Source organism: Staurois parvus, unplaced genomic scaffold (assembly GCF_062004578.1).
Source record: "Staurois parvus isolate SC_StPar_1 unplaced genomic scaffold, SC_StPar_1.0 ptg000911l, whole genome shotgun sequence".
NCBI lineage: Eukaryota > Metazoa > Chordata > Amphibia > Anura > Ranidae > Staurois > Staurois parvus.
Genome location: NW_028318707.1, coordinates 1,013,151 through 1,034,685, shown reverse-complemented (window position 1 = coordinate 1,034,685; position 21,535 = coordinate 1,013,151). Strand labels below are relative to the sequence as shown.

The following is a 21,535-nucleotide window of genomic DNA, read 5'->3' as shown; positions in this document are numbered from 1 at the left end:
ATCACTGTATTGGTGTCACTGGGGATGTCGGTGACAATTAGTCAGTCCCCCCCCCCCCAGTGTCAGAATGCCCGCCACAGTCCCGCTATAAGCCTCTGATCGCTGCCATTACTAGTATATAAAAAAAGAAATTCCAGTATCTGTACCACCATTTTTAAATGCTATAACTTTCACGTAAACCAATTAATTTACACATATTGGGATTTTTTTTAGCAAAGACATGGCGCAGAATACATTTTGGCCTAAATTTATAATGAAATTTGATTTTTGTAAATTTTTTTACTGGACATGTTCAATAGCAAAAAGTCAAAAATATTGTTTTTTTTCTCAATATTGTCAGTATTTTTTTGTTTATAGTGCAAAAAAAATAAAAAAACACATAGGTGATCAAATACCACTGAAAGAAAGCTCTATTTGTGGGGAAAAAAGGACATACATTTCATTTGGGTGCAGCGTTGCATGACCGCGCAATTGTCGGTTAAAGTAATGCAGTGCCGTATCGCAAAAAATGGCCTGGTCAGGAAGGGGGGTAAATCCTCAGGAGGGCAAGTGGTTAAGGCCTAATTCTTTCACTGGACCGTGACTATCCACCAAATCTGATCTGTAAGGTACAGAAAAAACATGCAACTTACGAGACAGGATGGCTGCCACCATTCCTGATGTGTCACAGGCACAGAAATCCCTCGGCTGGCTGCTTTCCATAATAAGCCATCATTGTTTCTGCTTTAGAGACATAATGGCCACCTGTTTAATAAAAACAAAAAAAAGGACATTACATAGAGAGACAAAATGGCTGCTGCCTTCCTTGACAAACTCTCATGTGTAGAGACAACACTTGAGACAAGCTGGTTTGATTTTTCACCTTACTAGGCCTCAAATTTTGGAGTGTGTGAAGGCCACCTGTGTTGCCCATAGCAACTAGTCCAGTTCATCCTTTATAGGGACCATTTACAGCAAAATAACCAATTTGCTTTGGGACTGGGAGGAGATTATCGCTTGATAGTCTGTTGTGTAACAAGAAAATGCTGGGCTGGTGTTGTCAAGATGGCTGCCCTTATGATACACTCTGATGTACATAGAAATGAGTTGGCTTCTGAGACAAGATGGCTGCATCAACCTTTATAATGAAGTAGTTTTCATTTCACTGGGGTGCAGAAATCACCCACCTCTGATCCGTGAAGTACAGAAACATCATTCAGCATGTAAGGCAAGATGGCCTCTTCTGACCAAAATAAAGGGATAACATGGCAGTTGTGGAACAATATGGTTGCTGCTTATGGTCATTCATGTGCAAAGAAATCCTTTTGATGGCTGCCGTCAATAATTGATTGCCATTTACAGGGAAGTTACACAGTTTTTAAGATGAAATGGCCACTTCTTTACATAATAAAGCGTCCTTAAAAGAAAAAAAAAAAGACATTAGCTGAAAGTATAACTAAAGTGAACACTTTTTTGTTGTTGCATAGCGTGGAGAGGGATTAGAACTCCTGTCGTGTTTTTTTTTGCTGTTGGTGCCTCTGTTAGGGAGATTCACCTTTTCTATTTGTCCTGTTGATCATTATTATTGAAAGTGAAAGTAAAAGAAAATCCAAAAATTTGGGTTGTCCCCAGAAAAGAGGGGAAATCTTCCAATCGGGACATTTGTTCTGGTGACCTGGGGGTCCCCAAACAGTTCCCTCAATTTGCAGGGATTTCCTTACTTCCTGCTTGTTTATAGGACAGGAAACGAAGGGAAATCTCCGCAAAGAGATACAGATGGCGGGAAAAAAAACTGACATGGGTTATAACCCTCCCTTGCTCTATCGAAAATGAAAAAAGTAAGTTTTGCCTGTAGTTCTACTTTAAGAGACAAAATGGCTGCTGTCTTTCACGATGAGCTCTCGCATTAAGAGACAACACTCTGAGACAAGTTGGCCTTGTTTGGTTTTGGCTTTCCGGCTTACTAGGCCTCAATTTTAAAAGTGTGTGACGATTACCTGTGTTGCCCATAGCAATTAGGCCAATGCATTATTTAAAGCGTCCATTTACAGCAGCCTAACCGAATCGCTTTGGAACTGGGAGAAGATTATCTCTTCATAGTCTTGTCATATATCCAGGAAATGCTGGGCTGGTATTGTCAAGATGGCTTCCTTTATGAGACACTATGATATACAGAATATAACTGGATACAAACATTTATAGGTAAAGTTGATCCAGGGAATATCCGATTGCCTCTCCGGGGATCAGGAAGGAATTTTTTTCCCTGCAGCAGAAAATTGGATCATGCTTTGCTGGGTTTATTTTTGCCTTCCTCTAGATCAACAGTGGGTATAGGATTATAACTTTAATTTTATTTTTTTTAATGATTGAACTGGATGGACTTTTGTCTTTTTTCAGCCAGACTAACTATGCAACTATGTACATGGAAATAGGTAAAACAACATTCAGCTTGTCAGACAAGATGGCTGTCACCATCCCTGATAGACGCAGCTGTAGGACAATACGGTCACCACCAGCCCTGATCAATGTGCAAATAAATCCCTCAGATGACTGCTTTCAATAACAAGCCATTATTTACAGGGGAATCATTCAGCTTTTTAAGACAAAATGGCCACCTCTTTACATATAAAAGCTTCCCTAACCACCTCTTGTCCGGCCGTTGTATATAAACAGCCAGATCGTGGCAGTGCAGGGGTGGGTGGCCGTTTATAAACAGCCTTCCTGCCTTCTGCTTGTGCGCGCTCCCTGGAAGCACGCAGCACCGCAATCCGGTGCCCGCTGTGTCCTTCGGACACATTGGAACACCGATCATCGTACGGGACCTCTGCGCAAGGTCTCGATCATGTGATCACTGATTGGCCAATCAGTGATCACATGCAGAGTAGTAAGCAAGATGTCACTTCTGACATCATTGCTTACTACGTGTGAAATCTGTGAATGATCACAGAGGTCACATGGTACAGGGCTATTCACAACAGCCTTGTACCATGTGACAAGCTGTGACCAATCACAGCTCACACAGCATTTCTCAATGGCTGCAAGAATGCAGCCAGAGAGAAGGAGAAATGATTGCTTTTACAGCCTTTATGGGTGTAAAAGCAATCAGTGTAAAAAAAAGAAAAAACAATCTTCATCACCCCCCACAAGTAGTACAGTGTCACCATGGTGACACTGTACTGCTAGGTTGACAGTATGTAAAAAAAAAAAAAAAAACACATAGAAAAATAAAGTAAAAATTAAAAAAAATGTTTAAAAATTATAATTTTTGGTTATAAACTAATTTGTTTTGTTTTTTTTTACTAAAAAGATAACAGGAATACATTTTGGCCAAGATTTATAATGAAATATTATTTATTTGCAAAATTTTATAAGAAAAACACTTTTTTTCTAAATTTTTGGAGATTTGATTTACATAGCAAAAAAAAAATAAAAATCCCAGTGGTGAATAAATACCACCAAAATAAAGCTTTATCTGTCTCAAAAAAATGCAAAAAATGCATATGGGTACAGTGTTGCATGACCGCGCAATTGTCATTCAAAGTGTGATAGCGCTGAAAGCTGAAAATTGGCCTGGACAGGAAGGGGGTAAAAGTGTTGGGACTGGAAGTGGTTAAAGCGAACATTTACAGCAATATAACCAGATTGCTTTGGAGCTTTGATAGTCCATCATGTACCATGAAAATATTGGTCTGCTGTTGTCAAGATGGCTGTTTCCACCATACCCAGTCCTGTACATAGACATGAATTGGCTTCTGAGACAAGATGGCTGCATCAACCTTTGAAAGGAGTATTTTTGCTTTCACTTTCCCATAGAACACCCAGCCAATTTGTAGGTTAAAGCGGCCAGAGTGAGCCATCTGGTTGAATTGGATGGACTTTTGTCTTTTTTTTCAGCCCAACTAACTATGTTAATATCTCTGATCCTGAGAAAGGGGTGTCTGTTGAATAAGCAGCAGGTTCCTGAATGACACGGCAGGTGGAGGAAATGGTGGTGGCTGTGGTGAGATTGCAGATGACTTCCTGGCTACGTGTTTGAGAAGTCATTCTGATACGGTGGTACGAGTCGGGCTTTCATGTGTGCATCTGCTGCCCACACCAGAGCAGCCACTTCTGCTTCATATACGGAGATGAAAGACCCACCAAGGGGAACATGAATTTTTGAAAAGGGAGGTTCATTTTGAAGTGTGAAACCAAACAGAGCACCTCAAGCCTGGTTGATGTTCCTAATAACTTACAAAGCTACTTGTTTGTTTATTGGGTGAGCCATACAGGACTAAAAAAAAAAAGCAGCCATTCTCAACCTCGGGGTTCCTCCAGAGGTAGTTAGATGTACCTTGAGCCGTTTTTGATTGACGTCCAGCTTGATGATGCCTGCAAAGTTTGGCGTTGTGCTGTTGGCATCGCCATGTGGCATTGGTCCTCAATTATCTTTTTAGCTGTGTGGCCGCATTCTGACCACCTCTGAAACGGTTGCATTCATTCAGCAAAACACGTAGCCATTCACATTGTGACATTGCTGTTGGCTCACTGGCTTCAGTGTATAAACTTTAGAATACATAGTTGCATCAAATTTTTGAAGGAAATCAGAGCTAGCATTCGAAATCCTGGGACCTCATACAGCCTACCTGATGTACATCCAAACATCTACATACATACAGGGACGGATGTGCGCCGATGGACGCAGACAGCTTGGATCAAGTTCCATTTGTCCATCATTGTATGTAAATGCTTGGCTGTGCAGTTACCAGTGTACAGCATTGGTTGGATGCAAAAATTTCTACAATGTACAGCCTGATGCATCCTTGTGAATAAAACATGTAAAATAAACCCGCACCCAAAATCAGTCAATTAATTAATTAATGCTGCTGTCCATAGATGAAAACCATCAAAACATAACAATAATATCACAGCGCAAAAATTAAAACAAATAATAAAATACCATCAGTGATAAAAAAAAAATATATATATATATGTGTGTATAGAATTAATAAAGTCCACTGTCCCAAATAAACGGTGAAAAAAGTGCTCCAATCAAAGAAACAGTGCCAAAGGAAATTCAACGTGCCCACACCATCCGAGATCTCCTTCCGGTACGGTCTACACTCACCAGATATAATGGACTCCTAGCTTATATGGCTTAAGAGTTAAACAAGCTTTTGGGTAGATGTGATCTCCAGAGTGAATCCCAATCAAGAAAAAAAACTCTTGCTTGACAATCTAATAGCCTCTGCTTCTGGTCTGGATGAAATACAGCAGATCCTGCATGGAAGGTCATGTGGTTCAATTCTGTTACTACATTCTGCAAACTCCCCTTTGTAAGACCTCACAGTCCTCCAATCAGAGTTTCTGACCCAGCTAGCAGAACAGGAAGTACCTGTCTGTCACAGTGTCATGTCAGTACTGTGTCTCTCCTACCTCTCCCCGGAGTCTCCAGACAGATTGCTGTACTTTCTGGTGTCTCCCATCAGCTCTAGCAGATCCCTTCTGTCTGCTCTCCAGACTACAGATACACATATATACAGTATCTCACAGAAGTGAGTCCACCCCTCACATTTTTGTAAATATTTTATTCTATCTTTTCATGTGACAACACTGAAGAAATTACACTTTGCTACAATGTGACGTAGTGAGTGGACAGCTTGTATAACATGTTAAATTGCTTTCAACTCAAAATTACTCAACACACAGCCATTAACCTCCCTGGCGGTATTCCCGAGTGTAGCTCGGGGTAGAGTTTCAGTACCAAAAGCGGTAACCCCGAGCTACACTCGGGCTTACCATGCGGCGCTGCATAGGGATTCATTGCAGCACTTACCTTGTCCTTCACTCCCGCAATGCGTCCCCTGCAGCGTCCCCGGCCATCTCCTCCGGCCGATGCCGGCATCCGGCTTCCGTGTTCCAGTCCCTGTGACGTCGGGACGTACGGGTGCCGGAACCGGTAGCAAATTTGAAAATTACTCTTTTTTTAAACGATTATTACATAGTAAAACATTGCTGTTTCAAAGCATTTCACATACATTTTGTCCCTACTGCTTTGTCTGGCGCCCTGCCTGCATTTGGACTGTTCTTTCTGCCTGGAAACTGAGAAATGTCCATGGCGTCCAAAAAGCGTCCCTTTAGGTCAAAATCGGTTTTAGACCGGCTAGAGAACAGCGATAGTAAATCAGAACCACTTGCAGAATTGAGTGATAATGATTTGTGGGGAAATTCATCATCAGACACTGAAAACGATTTTGCGACTTTGCTCAGCGATGTGCGAACTTGGCGCTCTATTTCAAATTTCAGTGTTTTTGGTTTGATTATATTTGAATTAAATTTATTATTATTATATTGTTATTTTTTATGATTATTTATTATATTATAATTTATGATTTCGTGTTTCAAGTTTTATCATACCCGGGATGTTTACTAGACTCTTGTTCGGACAGATTTCAGTGAGTTATTCCTAAATTACAGGCCTACAATAAAAAAAACGACATATTTCCATGCAAAAAAATGGTACCGCTTTCAGCACCAAAAATCTGAAATAATCATACCGCCAGGGAGGTTAATGTCTAAACCACTGGCAACAAAAGTGAGTACACCCCTAAGTGAAAATGTCCAAATTGGGCCCAAAGTGTCAATATTTTGTGCACTGCCTTAAACCTCTTGGGCATGGAGTTCACCAGAGCTTCACAGGTTGCCACTGGAGTCCACTTCCAGTCCTCCATGACGACATTACGGAGCCGATGGATGTTAGAGACCTTGCACTCCTCCACCTTCCGTTTGAGGATGCCCCACAGATGCTCAATAGGGTTTAGGTCTGGCGACATGCTTGGCCAGTCCATCACCTTTACCCTCACCGTCTGTGAGATACTGTACATATATATATTTTTATCACTGATGGTATTTTATTATTTGTTTTAATTTTTGCTCTGTGGTATTATTTTTATCCTTGTGAATAAGCCTTTAGACCTCATTCACACGGGCGTACTTAAGCGTACACCCATGTGAGCGCCACGTTTGCTTGTACAGGACGTACTGTGCATCCACGTGCAGGCAGTACCATTTCTATCAATTGGGATGCAGCGATTGCATGGACACAGTCACTGCTCCCAATTTGACATCCTTGTGGATGCAGGTGCGTGTCCCCAAGCGCAGATAGTGTGAGTTTGGGGACATGCACCTGCCTGCACCCGCATCCTCATGGATGTCAAATTGGAAGCAGCGGCTGTGTCCGTGCAGTTGCCGCATCCCTATTGACATGAATGAGACTGCCTGCACGTGGATGCATACTGTACAAGCAAACATGGCCCTCACATGGGTGTGTGCTCAAGGATGCCCGTGTGAACGAGTCCTTACCCTCTGCATTTCTTTGCTGTTATTATCCATTGGCCCTCCTGAAAGGCGATCCACAGTGGTTGCGATACTTGAATGGGTTACAGTCAGCGTCGGTACTGCCTGCCAAATGTGCTGGAGGTATCATTTTTGCTCTGGCTGGGTGTTGGGGGAGGGTTGTAAAACTAAAGCTCAACCACCTATTTTTACCGCTGCCTGGCTGCAATTGTAAATGAGCCTGGAAACATAGTTTTACCCGGCTTTCAAATATGCTGAGTATGCCATATCAAGTATTCCAATATTTAAAATGCTCTACAAGCTGGTGATCATGCTAATTTACCGTGAAGTGTAGATATAATTATTTTTAGCAGGGGTTCCTTGAGACCTGAAAAATATGTCAAGGGTCCCGTCAGGGCAAGGAGGCTGAAGAAGGAACTTGCACAGAACATGCTGATGTAATTAAAATCACTATGTAGACAAAGCCCTGACCTCCCCCTCTGTACTGCAGGCTGGAGTCACGTGTCTTTCTCTGGAAAAGGGTCAAAACTTTTTTTTTTTTTCCTGCGGTTTTGTATTCATTTTCAAAAATAGAACAGATCTAAATTTATACTGTAAAGGGGTGGAGCAGGAGGAGTGCGCCGTGAACACTCCCACGGCACTGCAACACCCAGCATGCCCCGGCCACTAATGGGAGCTACATCTGCTTTTCATTTCCTGATATTTTCTTTCAATTATTTTATTGCCTGATTTGCTTTTTATTGCCCTTTTTATCCTTATAAGCCAATGGATGAAAATTATTATTATTATACAGGATTTATATAACGCCAACAGTTTGCTCAGCGCTTTACAATGTAAGTTAACCCGCCTTGTAACGTTCCGACTGTATATGTAAAAAATTATATAAGAATCCACCTTAAACATATAGCGTTATTAAACCCCAAAGCAAATATTTATTATTACAGCTTACCAATTCTTAGATGTGGTGGTTGCATAAATTTTTTTTTTAGGGGTTTTTCTTCTCTTTTCATCTGGTGATCTGGCCAGTAAGTCTGTTATGTTTTTTTAACAGAACAAGCTCTCTTGCAGTTACAGGGACGAGACAAACCATTCAACACTGGCAGGGGTGCTTACCATGTTCAGTTTTTTTTATATCATTATGTTAGGCACACCTATGCAGGTTGCGTTTGAGCTGTTTCTGCATTGCGTTTTGCACCTGTGTTTTTGCTGCATTTTTGATACGTTTTGCTGCGGTTTTTTTTCTTGTTGCCAGGCAGATTTAAAATGCAGAACACAGCTAAAATGCAATACATGCTTTTCTGCAGCATTTCCATTGAAGTCTATAGAACCAAAAATACAAATTTTTTCGTTCAAAAAAGTCCCTGACCCTTTCCAAAAAAACGCACTGGGTGAAAACGCACAGATGTGAACATGTCCCATAGGAAATCATGTTAAATGGACTGTACTGCATTTCTGCAAAACGCTGCAGAAAATGCTTAAGTGAGAACCTAGGGTAAAGCCTTTTATCCCAAAATGAAAAAAAAACAATTTGCTGTACTTGCTTATAAAGTGTTAGATGGAATTTGGCATTGGTTTGTTATTGTATTTAAATCTGCTAGTCCATCTAACACCCTCCTTTCCCTAGACTGGAAATGCTGCTGTCCAAAGGTGCCCCCTGTGCTCCTTCATCCAGAGTGGGGGTGCTCTAATTCAGGAGGTTTGTTACTGGCCAGATCACCAAGTGAAAACAGAGCGAAAAAAAAAAAAACGAAAAAAAGGAAAACTAGTACAGCCACCGTATCTACTATATTACATGTTTAGTTTTGGGGTTAATACCGCTTTAAAGTGTTAGTTCACCTTTTTAGAAAAAAACAAAAAAATGTTAACTAACACCCTATAGCCTCCCTACCTTCTTGGCCCCCGCTTTACTTACCTTCATAGGTATGTGATGAGCTGTCAGTGAATGGATTGTAGGCCTTGAAATTGCATAGTTTTGGTGCAGGAAGGTTGTACCAATATATTGTAACATGTATGGCCAGCTATAGATGAGATATTTAGATACATTTATTTTCTCAGATGTGCTTAACATGTTCCACATATTACTACTGGTTGAAAAATCATCTCAATAATAAAGGATTTTAGATGGTTATTAATCTGATGTACAATAAAAATTTAGTTCGGCTGAATAATGATGTAAAAAGTTGCAATCGCAGATGTCTGTTTTTTCCTGTACGGCCATTTGACCTGTCAACAAAGAATAATTTTTTTTTATTTCTTCGCTTATGGAAATTTGTATGTAGATAGAGAACTTCTTAACAATGTCTTTGAGTGATGTGTGCCTGGCCAGGAAGGGGTTAAATTAAAGCAAGTGGCTTGGCAGCAGGCCATAGAAGGCGGACGTGCCAGGGGTGGTGTGCGTAGCATGCATGAAACAGATAAAACCCTCGTATAAAATAGCTACACAGAAGTTTAGCCAATGAAATAGAAAAAAAAACAAAAACGAAGTTTGGAAATAACTGTGGGAAAAACAAGCTATATATAGAATCAACATATTATAATAATAATTATACACTGTACATAAATCTTAGTAAACTTTCACTTTATAAAGGGATGATTATATATATCATCCCTATATATATACATATATATATTTATATATATATATATATATATATATAGATATGTGTGTGTGTGTGTGTGCGTATATATATATATATATATATATATATATATATATATATATGTGTATGTGTATATATATATATATATATATATAATATATTTATTTATATATATATATATATATATATATATATATTTATATATATATAGTTGTTTGTTTTTAAATATACATATATGTATGTATATATGTATATATACCGTCTTTATAAAGCGGTGAATCTGCCCTTTAGCGAACATTCTCTGCAGGAGAATCTTCCAGGTCCGAGTGACAGTATTTCATTCTCCACCAGAGAATGTTTGCCGAAAGATACGTTCACTGCTATATAAATAGACCCCTATAAGTCATTTTCCAGCTACTATTTTTTTCTTCCTCATTTTTTCTTAAAAATAGCTTATCGCTCATGTGACCTAAAGCTCAGGCATGCTAAGTTACATGGCCTCAGGCTGCCTGGAGTATTGTAGACGTTTCAGGTCTTTTGAGACTGCAGGAAGTTTACTGTTTCTAGTCCCATATCCTTTTGTACTTTGAAGTCTGTGATGAGGTTTATATATATATACAGTATATATATATATATGTGTGTGTGTGTGTATATATATATATATATATATATATATATATATATATATACATACATTATAATAAGTGTGTGTTGTGGTTTCTGATGATATGATGGTCCCTTTGACTTATGATTATTGTTCTTCGTTCTACAGGAGGGCTCATTTACGCCTGTGTCTAGAACGGCTAAAGACACTCATTCCTCTAGAACCAGAGAGCTCCAGGCACACAACGCTGGGGCTGTTAAATAAAGCCAAAGTACACATTAAGGTATGTACAACTGAAATGTGTGTGTGTGCAAATCTCAGCTTTAGCTAGTGAGGTCTGTGTACATTTTTTTTTCCAAGAAAGCCTGGAAAGATATGAAAAAGAGCTGTTCTGTTTTAGGACTTGTGTAAACAGCGTCATAATCTGCCTTTAACATCCAAAAGCAGCGCTGTTACAAATTAACGTGTTCAAATGCAAAACGCCAGACAATTTTTTTTCTGCATCACTATTAGCCCTATTTTACTGCAGGATGGAATGTGTACTTCTATTAAACTGATATGTTACACATGTTTCAGTGAGGTACGCTGTGCGCACTGCTACATTACACTCCCCACTCCACCGTCTTGGGCACTGGATGACCTTGTCCCAGCACCGAATGCAGGAAAACAGCCATCTTTACAAACCCTTAAAATGAATTATAAAATATGAGGGTAGTCTGAAACATTAACGGCCCGACATGGAAGGAGTGACCAAACAGACATGAAACTTTATCCAAGCAACTCTTCCAGATGTTCAGCCCTGAAAATGGCACATATGCGCCATACACTTTTCATGCGCTCTTTGCAAACAGTTGACACCCCCTGTAGTCAAGTTGAAAATGGAGAAAGTGGAAGAAGAAAGCTCCAAGTCTTCCTTCAGCAGGCAAAGGCCTTCTTCTTCCTCCATTTTCAGCTTGACTACAGGGGGGTGCCAACTGTTTGCAAAGTGAAAACCGTATAGTGCACATTTTCAGTGCTGAACGTGTGAATGAGTAGCTTGGTGCAGTGATAAAGTTTCATGCGTGTCTGTGTGGTCACCATGTGGTTTTCATGTTGGGCCGTGAACCTTTCAGCCTACCCTCGTATTCATATGTAGCTCATGTTAACATGACACCAAAAAAAATGTTCAACAAAAAATTTATTTTTTTTTGTCCTGAAATGATAAAGCAAACAAAAACACGCTATCAAACTTTGCTTCCTGCAGAAACTTGAAGAAACAGCACGGAAGGGTCAGCACCAGCTGGATATGTTGGAGCGGGAACAGCGCTACCTGAAGAGGCGGTTGGAGCAACTGCAGACTGGTCAGGAACCAGAGCGGGTACGCACAGACAGCGTTGGCTCCACCATGTCATCTGAAAGATCCGACTCTGAGCGAGGTAAGACGGCATTTTACTTTACTAGTGTAGGATGAATGGATTAAATCCAGATGGTTTCATATTGGTATTCATTTTTCAAAAAGATATTCCTTAAAGTAAAACTCGGGTTAAATATAGAAAATGACAGGAATGCTCCCCAGCAATAAATACCTGACAAAGGATCTAACCCACCCCCAGCTTGCTAAAATAGAAGTATTTTTACATTGTTTGTAACACCATAGGCAAGATTATTATCATTCAGGTTTTAATTCATTAGTTGGAGCATACCATGGGAATCCTCGTAAGGCTTTCAAGGCTTGTCCTTGCCCCAGACTTTCCATGGATCCAAGAAAAGAAAGCCGATGGCTCATCGTGGAAATCCTTTTAAGTAAACCTTTGATGTATTGGATAGCCAACGCAAAGCCTAGTCTGGGACCTCCTCTCAGGAGGAGGAGTTTCCAGTAGAGGTTTCATGCTGTTTGCCCAATACATTCATGTTTTACCTAAAAGAATTCCCGTAGTGAGGCATAGGCTTTCTTTTCTTGGACCCACAGAAAGTTTGGGGCAAGGACGAGTCTACGCTCCGGCTTCGGAGCCATGGATAATCTTTGTGCTAATAATTATATAGTGTTGATGTCTTTTACTCCACTTTACATAGCTAATTGAACAATTCACAACATTCCCTTTCCTTAAACAACTGAACTCTTTGGGGAAGATTTACTAAAACTGGTGCACACAGAATCCGGTGCAGCTGTGCATAGTAACCAAACAGCTTCCAGGTTTTTTTTTTTTTTATCACAGCTTAATTGAACAAACTGAAGTTAGACGCTGATTGGATACTGTGCTAGATTTTGTGTGCACCAGTTTTAGTAACTCTCCCCCTTGTGTCTTCACCACAGCCATTCAAACATGTTATGGCCAAATTTGTTGAAAGTCTAATACAGTACTCAGTGCATTTGTGGATTGTAGGTGTAACATTAAGGACCCCCAGGAAACACAGAATATACAAAGCCCCTGTATATTATTATTATTATACAGTATTTATAAAGCGCCGATAGTTCGCTCAGCGCTGTACATTACAAAGGGGGACAGAACATGTGACAGAACAATACCAATACAATGCAAAACATGAGGGGATTGAAGGCCCTGCTCTTTCAAGCTTGCAATCTAGGAGGGAGGGGATGGTGGCACAGGAGGAGATAGCTGTGGGGGATGGAGTGGTGGGAAGAGTGGAGGAGGTCGGTCAAGTTAGCAGGGGGTAGGGTAGGCTTCCCTGAAGAGATGGGTTTTCAGGGTGCGCCTAAAGGAGAGGAGAGTAGGTGATAATCTGATGGGTTGGGGCAGGGAGTTCCAGAGGATGGGTGACACCCTGGAGAAGTCCTGGAGGCGGGCATGGGAGGAGGAGACCAGGGAACTAGAGAGAAGGAGGTCTTGTGAGGAGCAGAGTGTGCGTGCTGGGCGGTACTTGGATATTAGGTCAGTGATGTAGTTCGGGGCAGTGTGGTGGACGGCTTTGTACGTCAGTGTTAGGATTTTGAATTTGATCCGTTGCGCAATCGGAAGCCAGTGGAGGGATTGGCAGAGTGGGGTGGCGGAAACGGAGCGGTTGGAAAGGTGAATGAGTCTGGCACCCGTATTCAGGATCGACTGAAGCGGGGATAGCCAGCGGCGAGGCAGGCCAGTGAGGAGGGAGTTGCAGTAGTCGAGTCATGATATGATGAGGGAGTGGATGAGCTGTTTAGTGGTTTCTGGGGTTAGGAACGTGCGTATTTTGGCGATGTTGCGGAGGTGGAGTCTGCACGAGTTTGTTAAAGATTGGACTTGGGGCTGGAAGGATAGGTTGGAGTCCAGAATGACACCAAGTACTCTGGCCTGCAGGGCGGGTTTGATATTGGCGTTGTTGGATGTGATGGAGAAGTCAATGGGGGGTGGGGTCCGGGCTGGGGGGAAGACAAGAAACTCGGTTTTGGAGAGGTTCAGTTTAAGGAAGTGGAGCGACATCCAATCTGATATGTCGCTCAGTAGGTGTGTGATTCGGGCAGAGACCGAGGGGGTGAGGTGGGGGGTTGAGAGATAGATTTGTGTGTCGTCGGCATAGAGGTGGTAGTTGAAGCCGTGAGCGTGTATGAGTTGGCCAAGGGAGGAGGTGTAGATGGAGAAGAGAAGGGGCCCGAGGACGGAGCCTGTATATACAGTTCTGATAGAAACTGAATCCATGCCTCAGTGCTTCCAGATCACACTACTAATTAAGACAACATATTAACCATAATATAGTTAAAATAGCAATTTCTGTATGTGTAGTGCTAAGTAAACTGTGCTGCCAAGTGAGTGACTAATAAAGCAAGTGTTTGATTTTCTGCAGAAGAGATTGAAGTGGACATTGAGAGCACGGAATTCTCTCCCCTGGAAGTGGACAGTTCCAGTAGCACCAGCATCAGTGACCTGGATGACCACAATAGTATGCAGAGTGCAGCCAGTGACGAGGGTTACTCCAGTGCTCCCATTAATCTGGCGTTCCACTCGTAGAACCCATTCCGGATGGCCAACTCACACGACGAAACATGGGTGTGGATTATACTTTCTGCTGGCAGTTATCTGTGGTCCACTCTTGGTTTTTGATCTTTCCTCCAGCCATGAGTTGCACAAGCGTTGGGGACTTTTATCCACATGCTGGACCCAAATCTTCCAGCCAGCATACAATCGTACAATTACTTGAAGATCAACCAACTTTTTTAATACTGGAGATTACCAGGGTCTAACTTGAGCACAACCTGATCCAGCTCTGTGGTTGTATTTTTTGTAGGCTCAGAACTTGATGACATATTTTATGCCTTAATTTGGCACCTAGAAGACTTTTCTAAAAGGAGATACCTTACAGATTGTTGTTGCTGGCCTGTCTGCTGGTTTCAACGCCAAAGTATTTTGGAGAAGTATTGTAGGTTTATGAAGCCAGCCTTATCTAGGACCCACACATAATGGTCTTCAAATGTTCTAGGGCTTTCAAATACCAGCAGTCTTCTCTGACCACCATTGGTTTGGGAGTTCCCAAGAACCATGGATCTGGAAGGCGGCCGCTTCAGAAGGCACTCTACTTGAGCGTCTGTTCTTTTATTTTATTTCATCTCTTTTGGACTTCCTCTGTTTACAGAGAGTTTTACTGGTTAAATATCCACTAATGGGGACACTTATAAGATGAGCAGTGACCAATTACAAGGATGTTATAATGTAAAGAAGACCACCATTAAGCAATATTTGTATCAAAAATTTAAAATAGTTTCTATGTAAGCTAGTCAGACAACCCATTATAATTTTAGGAAAACTACAATCCCTTAAAAGCATATTTTTTTAATAGTTTCCCTATGTTGAGGTAATGTGCAGAAAATGTAATTTTATGGCCACCCTTTCCCCTCAGCAAGCCTTACCTGAGAAAGTCTGAACAAGGGGAAAACCGTTCAGGATCCATAATGCGATGGTGGTTTTAGATGCTATGCTCCTGCATGAGCTGTAGGAGTGGGCTAATACCTCTCTTATTGACATGATATTCTGATTGTTTTTAAAACAAGATTTATTTAAAGACTAACACTGGGCAGTTAGAAAAAAATCACTAAACTTGTCCTTCCCCTAGACAAAAATGTAGTGTGCATTGCTCCCTGGGTCACTCTTCCCAAGACCCGAGTGTTTGACACCTCTATGATTAAGCCCAGCTTTGTAGGTGAAACAAATCAGAGTAAGAGGTTCCAGGCGGGATTCTGCATGTTTGACCTGAACAATAAAGTTTTAACTTTTGTACTTTCCTGGAGTGCAGCCAACTTTTTCTTTGTCTCCCCCTTAATTAATGAAGGATCTAGCACTCATTTTGTCTACGGGATGGGCTAGCACAAAGTAATATGGTTGATTTGCCTGCTAGCCCATCCATAAGTTAAATCAAACACTAGACTAGACTGCTCATCAGCTGTAGGGAAGAGGGGACTTGTGCTTTAAGTTTTGAGATTTGACGTATCATTTTCCTGCAAAGCTTTCAACTTCCATGTAGTTAAAACAATAAACAGGGATTCGCTGTGGAACTGCAAGTCACAAATAATGTATATTTGATTTCCACTAACAACTGAATCCTCCCCTAACTCCCCTTTATTTTTAAATCTCATATTTGTAATTTTGTTTTAAATGAAATTGTTAATGTTTTTGAAATGGGATCTAACAAATTCATTTGTGAAATAAATCCAATACAATTGGAAATATATCAGTTAACGACACAAATGTATACCCAATCACTAAAACCTCATATGATTTTAACATGTTAATATAACTTGTCAGTCTTTTAAATCTGCAGCATATATTAAAATAGTAACTGGTGCTCCTGCCATTAACTTGCACAGTCAGGCACTTCCTGTTATGGGGTGACAACTGAAAACAGCATTTCATGAAAAAATATGGGGTTACAGCTACTTTAAAAATTATACTTTTGTTAGATTCCACTTGAAAAATAGTAGAACAAAAGTTTAAAAAAAAATTGTTTGTTAGTAATAAAGATAGGGATTGGTTGAACTTTGCACCTTCCAGCTTTGAGCTTACGGCCAAAGCACACAAACAAGTCCCTTTCTCCAAAACACAGGTAATCAATAGCCTTATTCTTAACCTGATTTACCTGCTTGATAGTTATTCCCAATTTAAGGATTACGTAATGTTACCCAAAAACAGACACCTGTTAAAGATAAGTTGAATATTATATGGCTTGACAATATATCATAGTTTCCTGGTCTGCTCAACTGATGACATTTTCAAAAAGACTAATGGTAGTGTTGCTCAACCCATATGGACTCTCCATAATGCAGAATTAGTGAATACACTATATGGGCTACAGTGGTGGACACTTGACTATCACATGTAGATGAGCTTGTTGAACATCCCATTAATTTGGACATCACAATAATGTTAATTGGACCCATTCAGTTAGAAGAGCACTTGTGAGGACAGGTACTGATGATGGATAAGAAGGCCAACTCGCAGTGTTCCAGTTCATCCCAAAGGTGTTCAGTAGGGTTGAGGTCAGGGCTCTGTGCAGGCCACTTGAGTTCCTTCAATTCAAACTGGTCAAACCATGTCTTTATGGTGTTGGCTTTAAGCACTGCAGCACAGTCATGGTGGAACAGAAAAGGGCCTTCTCGAAACTGCTACCACAAGGATGGAAGCGAACATTTGTCTAAAATTACATTCTATGCTGTAGAAATAACATATTTTCATACACATAGTAGGTGTGATGATCAGGTGTCCACAAACGTTTGGCTGTATTGTGTATCTTCAGAGTTCTGTTGAGGGAAGGTAACACCATGGTTCTGGTTTTCTGGAGCAGGATTAAAAATACAAAATATTACATGCAAATCTCACTGTCTCAGAAGAGATATAAGAAACTAGAGAATTAATTGTCTCACATTTCATATATCTAATATAGATTTTGATGCCCTTTTCCATAACAGCCCTGGAGAGGTTACTAAAGCTATTAGTTTCGATCATCAGCTAATTTTTTGTCTCCCCCATGTAATATTTATGACATAGGTTCTGTAATGCTAGATTAGAGAACCTCATGTTGTAGTTTTGAGTTTCTTTTTAAAAGAATATAAACTCAATTATTCAACTGAAACTTGGAATTAGATACATTCAAATGGGACTGCAAACTAAAAAAATACCCACCTTTTGATGTCGATCATGCAGTGGAGACAACACGTCTTTCCAAACTATGGGCTAAAAATGATGCTCCACTCTAAATGTATTCTGTAGTCATGCCATTGTGTACTCCTATATGCAGCTAAGACTTGGTTGTCTTCCACCTTGTAGCTACACTCCTGGGGTTTGAACATTTTCTTAGCGTTTTTCACCAATTTGAAGAAAACTTGACCCCTCTAGAATTTATTGTTACGTGTCCGATTGCATATGCACTAAATGTTAGTTTGCCTTCGCATCCCAGCTAGTGGTAGATGATCAGTCGGTGTGTGGGTGCCTATGTGTTCCGTCGGTATGCAGGACTGTCTCTTAGACACGTACTACATTCAACTTTGTAAGTTGCGTCAATGTTGCGATCCATTCTTTGACCATCTCACTGTAGTGAGCTGAGGTCTTTGAGGCTGTCATTGTTGATGTGTTCTCAGAGATGACCTCTATCCAGGCAATTGCCTGCAACAGTGTTTGTTTTAGGTTGTATTTTACTCTCTTAGAAGTCATTTTAGCATGTTTTCATTTCAGTACTTTGCCAGAAAAAGATGGGGTAAGGGATGAGCAATATTAAAAAAAAAAAAGTATTTAATTTAATATTCTGAAAATATTATTTTAATGGACCATAAAAAAAAATAGTCACCAGTTACTAATATATCATTATCACTAATAAATGCCACTGTGGGATACAGTAAGCTTTAGATCAAGCAGAAAAAATTGGAGAACACTGTTTAAGTACGTTAAATTATTTAATTTGCTTTAAAATAAAGCTTAACTCTAGATATATTCTTTAGCTTTGGATAGAGTGGGAAAGAATTAATATTTGTCATAATTGTATTTTGTTTCTCTTCCTGATTCTGTGACACCCATAAAAGAAATAAAGTGTGGGTGCCTCACCAGACAGGAAAGCACAGACAGCAAAAAAAAACGAAAATTGTATCAAATACTTACTGTACTTTTCTTTTCCTGGCACCAATCCATGGCAGCATACATGTGGTTGTTTGCTGCCATGTTCGTGCCAGGAAAAAAGAAAATTGTATCAAATACTTACCGTAATTTTCCTTCCCTGGCATCAATCCATGACAATAGGCTACTGGGTATATGCTGCCATGCTGGCACGGGGAAATAAAGTTTTAACCCTTCTCGACTCTGCAAAAAAATGTTTTTTGTGTGCCTCCATTGGAGAGATTTCCCATCACTTCCTGTGCAGATAGGAAATTGGGGGAAATCGTCTTAACAGAGACACAGATGGCAATAGAGCTTGTAACCCTGCCAATTTCTCTCCACAAGGAAATAAAGTCTATAGTTTGTCAGCACTTGGGTTTAGCTGCTGTACAATGACCATGCAGAGAAAGCATTCTGTGGGCAAATCCTGAATTCTCTTAAAATTTTGTAGAGGATTTCCAATCCACAGTGTTAATGAACTGAGCCTGTGTAGTTTGCCTAGTCAGCTCTTCCCCCACATTCAGTCACGCTCCCTGTATTAATCAACCAACAGACCATGGACCTGCAAAAATGTTAATTAATTCTGAATGAGGTCATTGTCCGCCCTTGCTTGCCCCCTCCTGCATTTTAATTAGGCCTTGTAAACTAACTCTGGTGCTAAACACGAACATTGTCACTTCTTTTTCATTTGTTTTTTTGTCTTGCACTTTTTTTATTTTTAATTTGCTATTTATGTGATCTTATTAAAATGTTGCATTTACTTACTTCATTTTCTCTAAACCACAAGGGGAAACTCTCATTTCTGGCATGATTAAAAGTATGCATCCAGTCCATCTGAGTGGTGGAATTGGCTATCTAAAGTAGCAGTTTAAAGTGACAGAATCTGGTATTTTCAGCTTTAAAAATGATAGTTTTGTCTAAAGCGAGCCATAGCTTATACAATTTTCTTGCTTGATTTTCCCATCAATACAGTCAGTGTTGATGGAGGAATCCCTCAGGTGCTATTGCGTTCAGTCGGTAGGTAGCCTTTTCTGCTGGCACAACAAAGTGATCATTGCTAGCGGCTATAGCCTCTGGCATTGATCGCATGCAAAATCTGACAGGCTAGCTGTACTGAAGTCGAACAGTGGATCAACTTCAGTACAACCAGCCTACCCATAGGTGAATCAAATCTCAGCCAGCCCCTGCTGATCCTGCCGAGATCCTATCTATGGCTGGCTGAAGAGCATGTGCTTGTGGTCTTTGTAAGCCATAAAAAAAGAATGTTATTGTGTGGCTCTCTGATCTGTGTTTAACTGTTACAAAGGGCTTGAAATCTTAAATTTGTGGGCCAAAACCCAACCACTGTCTCCTATGTAACCGTGCAGAGGTACAGTGGGTGCACAGAGCTTAGCCTCCAAGTGGGGACCTTAGCAACAAAGAAAAAACCAGGAACAGAGAGAAGTGCACCAATTTTGTCAACCAACCAGTGGCTAACTTGTGTTAAAAATGGCTAGCTTAACTTTAAGCCACATATATTGCCAACAGGTTTAAAATGCAGCACCTGGCCATGCAGTCTAGTATCACAACAGTAGAATGGTTCATTCTGAAGACCTTAATGTCTTAAGACCAACATGGCACTATCATGGGGTGCTATCTTATCTTTCCAACATGTTAGTTGGTCAAACTTATCAATCCTGCTGGAGCTACCCCAACAGTTTCCTGACACAGGCTACATAAGAACTTGATTGACCCACATAACTTTGGGATGAGCCTGAACATTGGCATCCAAGCCTGGTCACCCAATGCAAGGGCCCAAGGTTACAGAATTACAGCACATCGTACCAAAGATGTCTAACATCTAGCAGATGCCTTGCCAGAAAAGTGAAGGCCATCATGGTTGAGAAATAGGACCACTTGGTTCTGAAAGAGATGTAGGACACTCTACTATCCAAATACTTTTGTCCATATAGTTTCCCATTCCTATATTCTGGGATAACAGCAGCTTTTCATTTTAATATTTTGTTTTATTCTCACAGAAAATTGAAGTACAAAAAATAAAGAGTAAAATGATTGGCCAAAAATAGCAAAATGTGGCCAATAAAAAGGCCGCCTTGAATAAAAGTCCTCTTCCCTGATTTTTCTTCCATTAAAATAATAGGCCATACCAGGTTTAGAGTGGCACAAGTTTTCAGCTTGAAAATGGTAGAAATGTATTTAAAAAATGTACATTCTATTAGGTTTTATTACTATAGGATTCATTTTACCTCTGTTGAAATATGGAGCCATGGAGTTACCCAAAGCTACTTCATAACTGTACAAAACTGTTGCAATTGATGACCAAAAGATCATTATCCAAAACGAACAGAAAACATTTTGGCTGTAGATATATTTTTAACACCACAGATTCTTCCAAACTCCAAAACAACATCTATATCAAATAAACCCAATAACTGTACTAAAAGTATAGTCAAATGTTTGTTTTTACTTTTGGTCATTGTGTTGTAAGTAAATGCACTTTTAAACAATTTTGTTCACCGTTTTTACTTATAGTCAAAAAAGTCTATTTTGTGCTGGAGGCATTTTTAAGAAGTTGAGCTATACAGTAACATGTACAATGTTTATTGGTTGTCATGAAATGCCTAGGTTATTACTTAACACATTCTCCACACTAGGAAAAATACCTTTTGCACACTAATTGAAAATTTTAATGTACCCTTTTATTATTTTTTTTGTGTAAAATTAATTAACTTAACTTGCCCTGTTGCTAAAGAAATTCTTTATGGAGATGCATAAATTATTGCTCAACATGCTAATTATTTTATTTCATTTTGGTAGTTTTTTTCCTTATAATGTATTACGCAAAATGGTGCGAAACCAATGCAACAAAAAATAAAAAAAATAATTTTATTTCAATATTGTGTCTTTTTCTGTTCATGATATATTTCAATGCTTTTTAAAAAAAGTTTTAAAGAGGAGGTACCGTCTTTTCA

The 21,535-nt window shown here is 40.0% G+C and overlaps 1 protein-coding gene across 2 annotated transcripts in view; it reads left to right on the top strand.

The window, feature by feature from the left end:
• The window catches only part of MXI1 (MAX interactor 1, dimerization protein), a 68,129-nt gene extending 46,671 nt beyond the window's left edge, over positions 1 to 21,458 (top strand). For both annotated transcript variants that reach the window (XM_089656505.1, XM_089656506.1), the window contains exons 4-6: positions 10,687 to 10,801; positions 11,762 to 11,933; positions 14,275 to 21,458. In XM_089656505.1, the coding sequence (XP_089512631.1) occupies positions 10,687 to 10,801; positions 11,762 to 11,933; positions 14,275 to 14,438 (451 nt within the window). In that variant the 3' untranslated portion in view covers positions 14,439 to 21,458. The remainder of the gene's footprint in view (positions 1 to 10,686; positions 10,802 to 11,761; positions 11,934 to 14,274) is intronic.
• Positions 21,459 to 21,535: the final 77 nt, after the last annotated feature.